This window comes from Ruditapes philippinarum, unplaced genomic scaffold (assembly GCF_026571515.1).
Source record: "Ruditapes philippinarum isolate M1 unplaced genomic scaffold, ASM2657151v2 ctg2033_1_1_1_1, whole genome shotgun sequence".
NCBI lineage: Eukaryota > Metazoa > Mollusca > Bivalvia > Venerida > Veneridae > Ruditapes > Ruditapes philippinarum.
The window spans coordinates 129,385-145,001 of record NW_026854327.1 but is presented as its reverse complement, the minus strand read 5'-3'; the positions used below and the strand labels follow the sequence as shown (position 1 = coordinate 145,001).

The window sequence follows — 15,617 nt, the reverse complement described above, 5'->3', positions numbered from 1 at the left end:
TAGCTTATTTTAGTTCTTTGAAGTTATAGGTATGTTTTAATAAAAAAGGATAGATCATGTAAATAACATTCAATAAATCGTTTAGTCTTTTTATCAACTGTGCATGCAAGCATAATGCTTATTGAAACTATTACAAAACTTAAGAACTTTCTCATTCTCTTTATTAGGATATAAATGTATTCCACTTTCCTTTCATGAAATATCTGTATTTTTTTTCTTTTACAAGGATGTGCCGACACCAGAATTGCCGAATGATCACACAGTCAAATTAGATCCTGCAGTCCAATACTACAATGTATCGGCAAAATAAAGTAGTATTTTGCAATGTTTTGAATGGAAATTAATTAACTAATTGACAAAGGAAGAAAAACAGCAAAAAAAAAACGTACTAAAAACAACAACAAAAAAACATTTAAGATGGTCTTAAGGATTACTTTGCGGAAAATCGCCATATGGCCTCTACTGTGTTCTGGTGACGTAAACCCCAACGAAAAAAATATATTGTAACGACCAAGTACCTAGCTCATTGATATTTTCGGATAAGATGTTTTATCCGACTACTACAACACTACAAACATCCGAGATCTTTCCCGGTCTCCGAATAAATGACAACCAAGATTCCCTTCGTGAATCAATACCTTTTACATATGTAAATATATCCAATGCGCTATTATAGTCCAATTTCATTTTATATATCCATAAAATACGTAAGAAACACGTTTAATTATCAATTAGTTTCCCGGCTGCAGCCATTCCGAATCTAACGGACTTTACCGTTCGCGCATGTTCAAGTTCAGCCGTTCCGAATGTAACGGACTCTATCGTTCACGCTTGTCCGAAACAGAGCCGACTTGGGCTAAATTCTGGCACTGACGTCATCGGCTATATGACGTAGATGCCTGACCCCTGATACTATAAATACTCTGGCGCATGCAATCCGGCTGTCAGTGCCTGGATAGAACTTAGAATAGTAATCAAGCCGATTACAACCTAGAAAATGCCAGCAACTCCTTATTCCAAGGTAATATAATTATTTATGACAGTTTTATTGTGCCTGAATTATTAGCATCAGATATTATATTTTTCCTGACAGTTTATTTTACCCAATTGTATTGTTTGATGTGACATAAGAGAAATACCTATAAATACCAGCTTCCATGGTATTTTATCATAGATTCCATCCTGAAGTTCCAGCTACCATGGAACTACTAGTATAATCATCCTTTTTAATGTAGATGTATTTATATGAACCAATATAAATATAGACAGTTTATTATAAACCATATACCCACATATAACTTGGATGTCATACTTAGCTACTCTACATTGATATAGCTATACCTTGGTTTAGTTCACAGCCTATAGACGAGGATTATCTCAAACCCTTCCAGACGTGGTCCATTGACGAGGATTTTCCAGAATATATACGAATTTAACTGTATTTGATATGAAATCTAAATAAATTATTTGTGTATTTTATTTCAGGTTTTTGTGTTCTGTTTTTCCCTTGTAGGTTCAATTTTTAATGCTCCACGTGCGTTCGAGAAGAACTCACGTCCTGGATATTGTTGCGTGTTTGGGAAGCAGACCCCGACTGCGTTTCAATATGATGTACTACCCCATCTCGAAATTCAGCGTTTAAAAACTTTAAATCTTCCAGCTGCTATTAAATTCAACTCAAGCACGAAATTTGATTGATATCACTTTTGAATTTCGATCTTCGGATTGCCTCGAAATTCAAACTTCAGTCCGAATTTTTGAGATGTTTTAGTTTCGATCAAAGCTCAACGTTAGTTCGAAATTAACCTTCAAAATATTTTAATTTACGATCTCAGAGCTGGCTCGAAAGTCAAAGTAAATACGAACGATTTTAATAAATATCGATTCTAAATTCAAACCAGGTTCAAAATTCAAAGCTGGCTGGGAATTCAAATCAAGCTCGAAATCGGCTATATTGTCGAGGTCCGATGTCAGTGCTCGCTTTTCGTTATTTAAGAAGCATTAATGTTCGTCTTTATTTAGAGCATTCCATTGTTTTATTGCTCACTTAATACTTAGTCTTGACTGAATGCATTCAAGTCAAATACATTGAAGGGAGAGGAACCATACAAATTTTCTTTCGTTCTAATCCCTTTCAATTTTGAGTAACATAAAATGTAAAATATGTAAAATATTGAAATAAATATGTTTAAACTAAATACATTGAAAAATCAAAACGTCCACGGTTTATATATCAAGTTAATATATATAAATTTGATGGTGCGTAAAAATCATGATGATAGTACAGATTTAGGTAAACTTGAGTTAAAAGCATAATCATCTATCTTGTTATTATTTTACCGTCAATATTTACAGTGTGAAGTTAAATTGCTATAGCTGTAACATATACAGTATCAGCATGATGCCGAGATTAAAAATAAATAAAAAAATAAAAAAAATAGATGAACAAATTATTTTTGATATACAGTATACTGACATAAGGCCAGCGGTTAACCAGACACGTAATTGTTTGTTGTTGCTTTTTTGTGCCTTTTTCTGACCTTTTAATACAATGGCATGAGGTTGGTGATATATTGTTATATATAGTTATATTATAATAGTTAAGTTATAATACTTTTCAAACGAAGGTGTGTTACAGTCAAGATGATTTAATGAAAGTTCTCAATGATGCGGAATCAATTATCCAGTATGAATCTCATACAACATTTACTTTTAAATAAGTTTTGGTTGGTTTTGTAAATCTAAAATTTACTGAACCATAAGCTACTTCCTTATTTAACGAATTTTATTTGAAATCATAGCAAAACTTTTGTCCTATTTAATGTGATGATAATATTTTCTTATTAAATACAAAGTGTTAAATACCTTTTTTGTGTAACTGACAACAAAGTGTTATATAAACACGTTGTGTAATGGAAAACAACGTGTTAAATAAACATGTGTCAAATGATAAACAAAGTGCTATATAACCACGTGTCTAATTGAAACATGACCTTTAATGTGTGTTGCGACTTCAAATCAATCATTCTGATGTTATGAATAAATATTTATGTCATTTTAGGTCTTTATCATTCTGAACATATGATAAAATAAACGTTGGGGATATAAAATGAAGACTACTTTGCTGGGACTAGTTTTACTTTTATGTAACACAGGTATGTTTTACACATCATCATAATCAGCATATGACTACTTTTATATTACATAACAGCATACAGGTTCACTTTTGTGTATAATCATTTCTAAATTGTGAGTAAAATGTAATCATGCATTTTATGCGATGATTATTTTATTTCATTTAACTCTTATGTACACATTTTCTTTGTTAAGCGATGGTGTAAACTATCAAATAACAATGTTAACTGAATGTTTGTTACTATTACATGTATGAAGAGAAATTATAATTCATAAATACTTGAAGATTGTACGTGTATCTCTACGCTGAAGTAAAATAACTATTGTTACAGTTTGTTTCCCATTTTCACAAAATTTAAGTATATCAGAATGTTTTTTATATATACGATCACATTCATTTCATGTTACTCGGTCGGTATGCGTGCTTTATCATTCGTTAATAAAGGCTTACACTCACCACTCTCTGCATATTTTATATGTTCATTAAAAAATTTATCTTATTTATTTTCATAGAATCTATGTAGATATTGCAATGCCGCAGATTGTTCTTTTGATAAACATATTTCAATACTCATTTTGATCAGAATTTTTATCACATGATTATGAAAAGTTTAAATATGTCAAAAGAGAGTATCAAGTTATTTGAAATGTTATACACCGTTGTTTAGAAGCCGTAACAAAATAATTATATCACTTTTTTCCCTTACATCTTTCAGTTCTAGCACTGAATGGATGTGGCAGGTGTAACTGTTGTATAAATGGAACTTCAAGATGTGAAGACGATGTATGCTTGGATGGTTGCATTGACGGATACTTTACTGACAGTTGTATACATGCTTGTAGTAACAATTGTGTGAGATGTTTTAGTGCAAGCAGTTGTAACACATGCAAACATGGCTTTTATATTGGCCATAATCCCGAAAATCACAAATATACAGACGACTGTAGTTTATCGTGCCCGGACAACTGTGTTTCATGTACTTCTTATTATAACTGTAGCAAATGCAATGATGGATATTACAATGGTAGACAATACCCATCAAGCAATGTTGTAACCTACAATTGTCAACATAAATGTAGAGATAATTGTATTTCATGTACGTCATACGATGTTTGTACACAATGTAAAACTATGTGAGAAATGTGAGGTAGGAAAGAATGGGAGAGTCGACTGCAATAATTCGTGTTCTGTAGGTTGTGAAAATAAAAACTGTACTTATACTGGGGAATGTCCTAGGTGTAAGGAGGGGTTTACTGGGGTTAAATGTGATAGATGCATCGATGGTAAGTTCGGGAATCTCTGTGACCAAAACTGTCCACTTACCTGTTTAGCATGTTATTCATTGATAAACTGTTCTGACTGTATTGGACAACACTGGGGAAATACCTGTCAACAATGTCCCGCAAACTGCTTAAATTGTTCTTCCAGTAGCACTTGCTCATCATGTGACAAAGGATTTCATGGACAAATATGCAATAAACAATGCAATGTTAATTGCCTTGATGGTCGCTGTGATCAACTGTCTGGAAACTGCAATGACGGATGTGTCACTGGCTTTTACGGAAACTTTTGTGATATGAAATGCAGCAATGACTGTGTGAATTTAACATGTGACAGAGAACATGGGAACTGCTTACAGGGGTACAAGGCAGGATGCAACGGTAAAATGTTTTCTTAGATTATTTAAAAAACAGTATAACATCTTACACAAACTAACACATTAATTAAGCAAGTAAGTGAATGAGTCAATAAGAATAATTATGATAAACGTAATTATAACAATTTTACCGAATAAAACAACAATAAAAATAGTAATAACAACAATATTTTTTTTCAATTTGAAAGAAAGATATTTTTAAAAGTAGAGCGGAAATAAAAGAAAAAATCACATTTAACCTGTTGATACTTAGTAACTAATGTGGGCTGGATGAAATATTTAACTCACAAAAAGGTATTGCTGTAAACCAAATGAAAAAAAGTGTTGCATTCCTGATATTACATTAAAAAATCAAAATGATGCGGGATGAATTTAATAAAGCATGAAAAAAGACGTTGTTTGAAAAGGGATTCAATGTAAGTTTGACACAAACATTAAAAGTATACCGAATTAATTGCAAACAAAACATATGGAAGTAGTATCTACTTGAAATTCATAAAGACATAAAACAATTAGCTGTATCGATGTAAGATGTAGCATACATTTTAAATACATAAAGAAATAACGCACGCCGCTGTATCAATGTACGATTGTAGCATACATTTGAATACATAAAGAAATAACACACGACGCTGTATCAATGAACGATGTAGCATTACATTTTAATACATAAAGAAATAACACCACGCCGCTGTATCAATGAACGATTGTAGCATACATTTAATACATAAAGAAATAACACACGCCGCTGTATCAATGTACGATGTAGCATACATTTGAATACATAAAGAATAATACAAGCAACTGTATTAGTGTATGGTCTAGCATTCATTTTGAACACATAAAGACAGACACAATATAAGCAACTGTAACACTGTTCGGTGTAGTATTCACAATACAATGATTTCAAATCAATCATGAATAAAATTTATAAGGTGTCCTTCGTATAGAATTGTAACGGTTTAAAGTGCCAATAAATTAAGAAAAAAAGACTTTAATTTTTAAATTTTGAAAAAATGATATTTGTATTCTTACTGCATCCAGAACGGATGAAAATTCATTTGAATTGTTATATATAAGTAATGAATAATATTAAAACGGACTTATGGTTGTTAGAAACATTGTGATACAATCATAAGGAAAACCTGAAATGAAACAATTATTTTATAACGCTTACATAGCAACTTTTGATTATGGATGTATTAGTAACAAATACATAGAAAAATGAAATTACAATAATAACTGACACAATTAATTTAAAGAAATTCGAAAAAAAAAAAACAACAACAACAACAATTCTTTTGAAATGTTTCAAAATCTAAAATGGTTATCTTTTCCATCTAGATGTAGTAACTTACCTTGACTTGTGGAACATATAGCTATGAATAAATTGACACCAGCAGATATTTCTGATCTATAATAAAACGTATTTACTATTAAAGATAAACGCAGAAAAAGACATCATGCATAAAAGACAAGAAAAAATTATTTGAAACATACTTTTTATTATTCTATTCTGGGGTTATGGAATACTATGGAACAATATTCCTTTAGAAATAAGAAAGTCTTAAATTGTTTCAATAACATTTCAAACATTTATTAATATCAATAAATGAATTATAAACCATATACCTATACTATAATATAAATTTATATCAGGTCTGTCTTCTTTGTTGGAGTAGATGTACTGAATGTTATAATAGTAGTAGGAATAATGATAATAATTGTTGTTATACACATGTAGAAAAAATAAGATAACAAAAGAATTGAAGACATTTGAGTCGCGTCGCGACAAAAACCAATATAATTGGTTTGCAACCAGCATGGATCAAGACCAGCCTGCGCATCTGCGCAGACTGATAAGGATCCATGCTGTTTGCTATTAGTTTCTCTACTTATAGAGTTGGAAAGCGAACAGCATGGATCCTGATCAGACTGCGCGGATGCGCAGGCTGGTCTGGATCCATGCTGGTCGCAAACCCATTATGATGCTTTTGTCATGACGCGGCTCATTTTACATTGTTCATATGTTATGTATTTTATCGTTTTATTTAATACAACAGCTATTAATTCGGCGACTGGAAATGAAGACACTAAAGGAGTAATAATAGGTGCTGCTGTAGGTGGTGTAATTCTCCTGATAATAATAGTGGTACTTGTTGCTGCTGTGGTCCTCCTGACAAGAAGGTAAATACCAGAACAATAATACATAAATGAAATATATATATGTTTTATGTTATGCCTTCAGTTTTTTTTTATCTATGAAAGTATCTTTCATTCAATAAATCAGAAATAGAATCATCCTGAACAAGGGACGAATATAAAGCAACCCATAGACCGTTACAATATTTGACATTAGGTCTGATTCGCTTTGAAATGTATCAGTTGGAAATATTTTTCAATATTCTGTTCTCATTGAAATTGTTTTAGATGACTTTTAATTATCAAAGCAATTGAATTTGACCAGACAAAACCTTCAATTCACTTTGACACAAATTTGACACAATTCAAATTTATAAAAATGTTATACAGTATGCAATCTTATCAATTACACTATGAACGAATAAATGCTTAAGGGCATTCACGATTTGCACGTGTAAATTATTGAAGTAAATTGATTTTTCCATATTCATATTTTAATTTTTACTTTGGTAAAAAATGTTTGTCATAAAGTTTCTATAGAAAATTTTCTTTAGAATACAAAATGTTTATTTACAAGATGTTCTTATATAACAAATCAAAGGTTTTAGATAAATTTTAAAATTTGAAACGTGAAGAAATTTGTAGCATCATATTTTGTTTCAGGACATTTTACTCTAAAAATAACAGAGATATATTTTGCAATACCACTTTCAAGAATCGACCTTAAGATAAGGGAAGCATGTATACTTTTAATTTTGACATAAGTTTTACATAAATATACATTATTTGGTACCTATCAGATATTTTTCGGTTTGGGTATTTGCTAGAAAGGAATAACTTTTTCATCAAACAGATCCATTTCCTAATCAAATTCACAGATTCAAATCGGTTGATGGTCACGCAAGATATTAACAGAAATCGCTGAAATGTGACTATCAAAATCCAAAATGATTGAGTATAAGCGAATATCAAGTTTTTGTTAACTTTAAATTATGCAACTTGTTTAAAAATGATTGCGTGGTACTTTAAAATTTATTTATGTACAGTACAATAAAGAAATAAAGATAATTATTATCTGCGAGAAGATGAAAAAATATTAATAAGTCGTTTTAATCAACGTAGAACAAATGCCTGAAATTGTTTCGACTTATTTCGTCTTAATTGAGTCTGGGAAATACATAACCCTACCTTATATAAATTATTCTTTCTTTTCAAAATTCCAATTGGATTAATAAATTTGAATAATTCCCATAGGATAAATTCCCAGTAGAAAATATTGAGAAAAAAATCGAATAGGTAAAAAATCCAGTTCCAACCGGATTTTTTTCCCAGTTAAAATAAATGGAAAAAATCTAGTTAACGCTATTTCAACAGGAAAGCACATTAAAATACATACATAATATTATGGCGAGGCATTTCACAATTAAAAAAAAATAAGAAAATCTAATTGAATAAATAGACAATGCCGCAAAATAATTCGATTGGAATTTTAATTTGTCATGGTGGGTGACAATTTTCCGGATGGATTCAGCTGAAATCCGCCCGGACATATGTTTTAAAGTGTAAATTTAGACGAGAAAGCAAATAAATAAAGCTTAAATTAACCAGTCAATAATTGTTTATTAAACCCTAATTTATCATTAAATGATTTATTAAATGTTTTAGGAGACATTTAAATGGTAATGAATTTGCAAACCAATCCTGGTTCGCTGCAAAAGATTTTCTGGTTGGTTTTTATAAACAAAGTAAGATTGCCTATTATATATTATGCAGAAAACTTATAGTTATTCTTTATGAAACTTGTAGCCCTCAAAAGATTACAGGGGGAATAGCAGAACCCCCCTTTGGATCCAAATAAATACCTGGGCTTACTACAAACATTAAATAATGCCTTTGTTGGGAGGTTAGGTGGTTTTATAATTAAACTTTACCTTTTTAAACTTTTTTTTTTCTGAATTAACGACAAACAAACTTTATTATTATTGTATCATATTTTTTGAATCATAAATTTGTTTAATTATAGTTTACATGTCAAACAAATAAAATGCAATGCACGATATTTTTCAACAGAATTATAGGTCGGAGGGAATTAACCGTTAGAATCGCCAGTATATTCACAAAATTTTAAGAAAGAAATCAATTAATGGATACGTATACTGGAACATTTATAAAATTTAAATAAAAGAAAATCGAATGGGAATTGATAAAAACAGGCAGTTTTTATAGTAAAAAACGCAATTTCTGGCCAACCGCCGATAGGGGGGTGCTTTTGGGTTATATTAACGCGTCTTAAAATAAAGCTGCGGAATTAAAACCTACCTCTCAACCTGTTTGCCATACCAATAATAAAGATCTGAGATGTTGTCCAATTTGCGTCGGAAAGTAGCAGATACCTTTCGACATACATATATTTTTGTGATATAGCTCAATTGCTATGGAAAGCCAACGTTTCATCATATATTTTATATCTTGGTTAAAGTTGGGTACGATTTGTATCAAACTATAGTAAGAAATATGTTAACTTAGATTACATACTAAATTGAATTTAAAAGTGTGCAGAATGTGAATTTTTATTAACGGAAACTTAAACAGATTGTAACTATTGCAGCCACTACCGACATAGACACGAGACCAGCTGACGTTAACCAACCTACAACTGTTTATGATACCGACACAGACACAAGACTAGCTGACGTTAACCAACCTACATCTGTGTATGAAAGTCTAACAGTTACTGGTGTAAACCGGTTCGCTGATTATAGTTCTCTAGAGCTACAGGTAATATTTTTAAAAGTTTACGATTAAACACATTATGTTAGCTGATTTTAGTTCTTTGAAGTTATAGGTATGTTTTGATAAAAATGATAGATCATGTAAATAACATTCAATAAATCGTTTAGTCTTTTTATCAACTGTGCATGCGAGCATAATGCTAATTGAAACTATTACGAAACATAAAAACTTTCTCATTCTCTTTATTAGTATATAAATGTATTCCACTTTCCATTCATGAAATATCTGTATTTTTATGTTTTACAAGGATGTGCCGACATCATAATTGCCGAATGATCACATAGTCAAATTAGATCCTGGAGTCAAATACTACAATGTATCAGCAAAATAAAGAAGTTTTTTGTATTTTTTGAATGGAAATTAATTAACTTATTGACAAAGAAAGAAAAACAGCAAAAAAAGAGAAAGAAACAAAAAAAAAAAAAAAAAAAACATTTAAGATGGCCTTAAGGATTACCTCGCCATATGGCCTCTACTGTGTTGTGGCGACATTAACCCCAACAAAAAAATATATGATGTACAACCCATCTCGAAATTCAGCGTTTAAAAATTTTAAATCTTCTAGCTGCTACTAAATTCAACTGAAGCACGAAATTTCATTGATATCACTTTTGAATTCCAATCTTCGGATTGCCTCGAAATTCAAACTACAGCCCGAATTAAAGCTTTGAGATGTTTTAATTTCGAGCAAAGATCAACGTTAGTTCGAAATTAATCTTCAAAATATTTTAACTTTCGATCTCAGAGCTGGCTCGAATGTCAAAGTAAACACGATTTTAATAGATATCGATCTACGAGCTGACTCGAAATTAAAACCAGTTTCGAAATTCAAACCTGGCTGGGAATTCAAACCAAGCTCGAAATCGGCTATATTGTCGGGGTCCGATGTCAATGCTCGCTTCTCGTTATTTAAGAAGCATAAATGTTCGTCTTTAGAGCACTCCATTATTTTATTGCTCACTTAATACTTAGTCTTGACTGAATGCATTCAAGTCAAATACATTGAAGGGAGGAAACCATACAATTTTCTTTCGTTCTAATCTCTTTCAATTTAATGTAACATAAAATGTAAAATATGTAAAATATTGAAATAAATATGTTTAAACTAAATACATTGAAATATCAAAAGGTCCACGGTTTATATATATCAAGTAAGTATTTAAATTTGATATCCTGGTGCGTAAAAAATCAAGATTATGGTACAGATTTAGGTAAACATGAGTTAAAAGCATAATCATCTTGTTATGATTTTACCAATATTCACTCTTACACGTGAATTAGTTCGCTATTGCTGAAACATATACTATATCAGCAAGATGCCAACATTTTTTTATACAGTAAACTGACATAAAGTCAGCGGTTATCCAAACACATTTTTTGTTGTTGCTTTTTTGTGTTTCACTTGTCTTTTTCAATGTTAATACAATGATATGAGGTTGGTAATATATTGTTATATTACAAAAGTTAAGTTATAATACTTTCAAATGAAGGTGTGTTACAGTCAAGGTGATTTATGAAAGTTTCTCAATGATGCGGAATCAATTATCCAGTACGAATCTTATACAACATTTACTTTTAAATTAGTTTTTGGTTGGTTTTGTAAATCTAACAGTTACTGAACCATAAGCTACTTCCTTATTTAACAAATCTTATTTAAAATCATAGCGGAACGTTTGTCCCACTAAATGTGGTGATGATATTTTCTTATATTGATAAATGATATATGACAAATCTGAGTGTTGATAGTAATCATTCAATTATCAAAGACTAATTGATTGTTTACACGTGATTTACTCCAGGTAAATATGAGAATTCTTCATTTAAATAAATACATTTTTTCTCTCTCTTTTTTTCTTAATAATTACATATGATAGTTATTGATTAAAATTCTATGTTTCTACCACTTATTATACCTCTAACTTAAACATTTGTAAGTCCATTTCGAAATCGTCGCGTATCTTTATCTAAATTGTTAAAATATGCCTATATAACCACGTTGTTTATTTGAAAAGATTATGTCATATAACCACGTTGTCTAATTGAAAAGAAAGTGTCATATAACCACGTTGTCTAATTAAAAACAAAGAGTAATATAATAATGTTGTCTAATTGAAAATCAAAGTGCTATATAACCACGTTGTCTAATTGAAAAGAATGTGCTATATAACCACGTTGTCTCATTGAAAAACAAAGTGTTATATAACCACGTTGTCTTATTGAAAACAAAGTGTTGTATAAACACGTTGTTTATTTGAAAACAAAGTGATATATAACAACGTGTCAAATTATAAACAATGTGCTATATAACCACGTGTCTAATTGAAACATGATCTTTTATGTGTGTTGCGACTTCAAATCAACCACATTCATGTTATGGATAAATATTGATGTCATTTTAGGTCTTTTTTATTCTGAACACATTGGCGAATGAATGTTGAAGATATAAAAATGAAGAATACTTTACTGGGACTAGTTTTACTTTTATGTGACATAGGTATGTTTTAAACATTATTATAATCAGCATATGACTACTTTTATACTACATACCTAACAACATACAGGTTCACTTTTGTGTATAAACATTTCTAAATTATTAGTAAAACGTAATCACGTATTTTTAAATAAATTAACACTTGCGATGATTATTTTATTTCATTTGACTCTTATGTACACATTATATATTGAGCAATGGTGTATAATATCAAATAAAACTGTTTTGTAACTCTTACATGCATGAAGAGAAATGATACTGCATTTTCGACTAAACACTTAAAGATTGTATATGTATATCTACGCTAAGGTAAAATAACTACATGTACTATTACACTTTCTTTCCCATTTTCACAAATTTTAAATATAACAGAAAAAAATAGTCTATATATACAATCACTTATAAGTTACTCGGTCGGTATGCGTGCTTTATCATAAGATTAAAGAACTCCATTAAAAGCTTGCCCAACCACTCCCTGCATATTTTATATGTTCATTTACAATTTTATGTTGACTTCCATATTTATTTATTTTCATAGAATCTATCGCAGATATTGTCACGCCGCAGATTGTTCTTTGTGAGAAAAATATTTCAATACTTTGATTTTAATTTTTAATTTAAATAATTTTTACTGTTTCCTTTACATCTTTCAGTTCTAGCATTGAATGAATGTGGCAGATGTAACTGTTGTATAAATGGAACTTCAAGATGTGAATACAACAATAATGGTGACGGTGTATGTTTGGATGGTTGTATTGACGGATATTATACTGACAGTTGTATGCATGCTTGTAGTGACAATTGTGTGACATGTTCTGGTGTAAGCAATTGTAACACATGTAAAAAAGGCTTCTATATTGGTCGTGATCTGAAAAATAATAAATATACAGAAGATTGTAGTTTATCTTGCCAGGACAACTGTATTTCATGTACTTCATATTATAACTGTAGCATATGTAATGATGGATATTACAATGGTAGACAATACACATCCAGCGATGCTGTAGCATACAATTGTCAACATAAATGTAGAGATAATTGTAAAACTTGTACATCATACGATGTTTGTACAGAATGTAAAAATGGGTTTACAGGTAATCTATGTGATAGATGTAAGGTAGAGAAGTACGAGATTGTCGGATGCGTTGATTCTTGTTCTGTAGGCTGTGAAAATAACAAGTGTACTTATACTGGGGAATGTCCTAGGTGTAAGGAGGGCTTTACCGGGGTTAAATGTGATAGATGCATCGATGGTAAGTTCGGGAATCTCTGTGACCAAAACTGTCCACATACCTGTTTAGCATGTTCTTCATTGACAAATTGTTCCGCATGTATTGAAAAGCACTGGGGAAATAGCTGTCAACAATGTCCCACAAACTGCTTAAATTGCTCTTCCAATAACGTTTGCTCATCATGTGAGAAAGGATTCCATGGACAAATATGTAATAAACAATGCAATGTTAATTGCCTTGTTGGTCGCTGTGATCAACTGTCTGGAAACTGCAATGACGGATGTGTAGCTGGCTTTTACGGGAACTTTTGTGATATAAAATGCGGTAATGACTGTGTGAATTTAACATGTGACAGAATACATGGGAACTGCAAGACAGGTTACAACGGTAAAATGTTTTCTATTTAATAAACAGTATATCATCTTACACAAACTAACACATTAAGCAAGCAAGTAAGTGAATAAGTCAATGAGAATAACTATGATAATAGATTAAAACAACAATAACAGTAGTAATAACAACAACAATATTTATTTTCAATTTGAAATAAAGATATTCTTTTAAAACATAGAGCAGAAGTATCAATCTCTTATATTGTTTCTGTAACATTTCAAACATTTATTGATAATCAATAAATGAATTATAGACCATATACCTATACTATAATATAAATTTATATCAGGTCTGTCTTCTTTGTTGGATTAGATGTACTGAATGTTATTACGGAAGCGTCCTGGTGCCAATTTAATATGTTCTAAAAAAAGATAAATCCTACGTAGGACTTTGTAACTCCTACGTTGGAGTTTAAAAAGCCTAATTAGGAGTTAATTATACACATGTAGAAAAAATAAGTTAACAAAAGAATTGAAGACATCGCACATTTTCATATGTTATGTATTTTATCGTTTTATTTAATACAACAGCTATAAATTCGGCGGCTGGAAATGAAGACACTAAAGGAGTAATTATAGGTGCTGCGGTAGGTGGTGTCATTCTCCTGATAATAATAGTGGTACTTGGTGCTGCAGTGGTCCTCCTGGCAAGAAGGTAAATACAAGAACAATAATTCATTAATGAAATAAATATCTGTTTTAAGTTATGCCTTCAGTTTTTATCCTTAATTCAATAAATCGGAAATAAAATTATCCTGAGCTGTGTTACAACCGACGAATATAAAGCAACCCATAGACCGTTACAATATTTGACGTTAAGTCTGATTCGCTTTAAAATTTATCAGTTGGAAAAAATCTTAAATATTCTGTTCTTTCTGAAATTGTTTTTAGATGACTTTTAATTATCAAAGCAATTGAATTTGACCAGACAAAACTTTCAACTTAAATAAACTTCAATAATTTTTTTTAACTTTGACACAACTCAAATGAAATTGTTACACAGTATACAATCTAATAAATTACACGTTGAACGAATAATGCTTGATTGAAAAATGTGTGTAGTAAAGTTCCTAGCAAAACGTTAGATAAGAATAGAAAACAGTGCACGGACAATCTGCGTGGATTACCCGATATCCGCGGAATATCGACACTTTATAACGACGTATCTAGTGTCAGAAACTTGTGAAGCATATAGTTATTAATTAAAATATTTCAATCTGGTAGGGCATTTCCACAATTTAAAAAAAATAAGAAAATCCAATTAAATAAATAGACAATGCCGCAAAATTATTCGATTGGAATTTTAATTTGTCTGGGTGGGTGACATTTCTCCGGATGGATTCAGCTGAAATCCGCCCGGACAAATTTTTTAAGTGTAAATTTAGATGAGAAAGCAAATAAATAAAGCTTAAATTGAAGTAAATTATTGTTAATTAACACTAAATTTATCATGAGAAATGATTTATAAATGTTTAGGACACTTTTAAATGGTAGTGAAGTTTGCCTTAATCCTGGTGGTGCAAAGATTTTCTGGTGGCTGTTTATGAAAAAAAGTAAGATTTGTCTAGTATATATTATGCAGAAAACTATTGTCATTCTTTATGAAAATTGTAGACTCAAAAGATTAGAGAATAGCAACACTGCTTTGGGATCCAAAAATGACCTGAGCTACTACAATATTAATAAAGTCTTTGTTGGAGGTAGGTTGTTTATATAGCTTCTTTTCAACTTTTGTTTCTTCTGAATTACAAAAACCTTCTTCTTTTTATTATTC

At 30.6% G+C, this 15,617-nt stretch overlaps 1 protein-coding gene across 1 annotated transcript; it reads left to right on the top strand.

Moving 5' to 3' along the window:
* The first annotated feature begins 11,395 nt into the window (after positions 1-11,395).
* Positions 11,396-14,502, top strand: LOC132739827 (cell death abnormality protein 1-like). The gene is made up of 4 exons (XM_060727637.1): positions 11,396-11,527; positions 12,128-12,222; positions 12,873-13,838; positions 14,375-14,502. Exons 2-4 carry the CDS (start codon positions 12,156-12,158, stop codon positions 14,500-14,502), a joined length of 1,161 nt encoding a protein of 386 aa, XP_060583620.1. The 5' UTR covers positions 11,396-11,527; positions 12,128-12,155.
* The last annotated feature ends 1,115 nt before the right edge of the window (positions 14,503-15,617 follow it).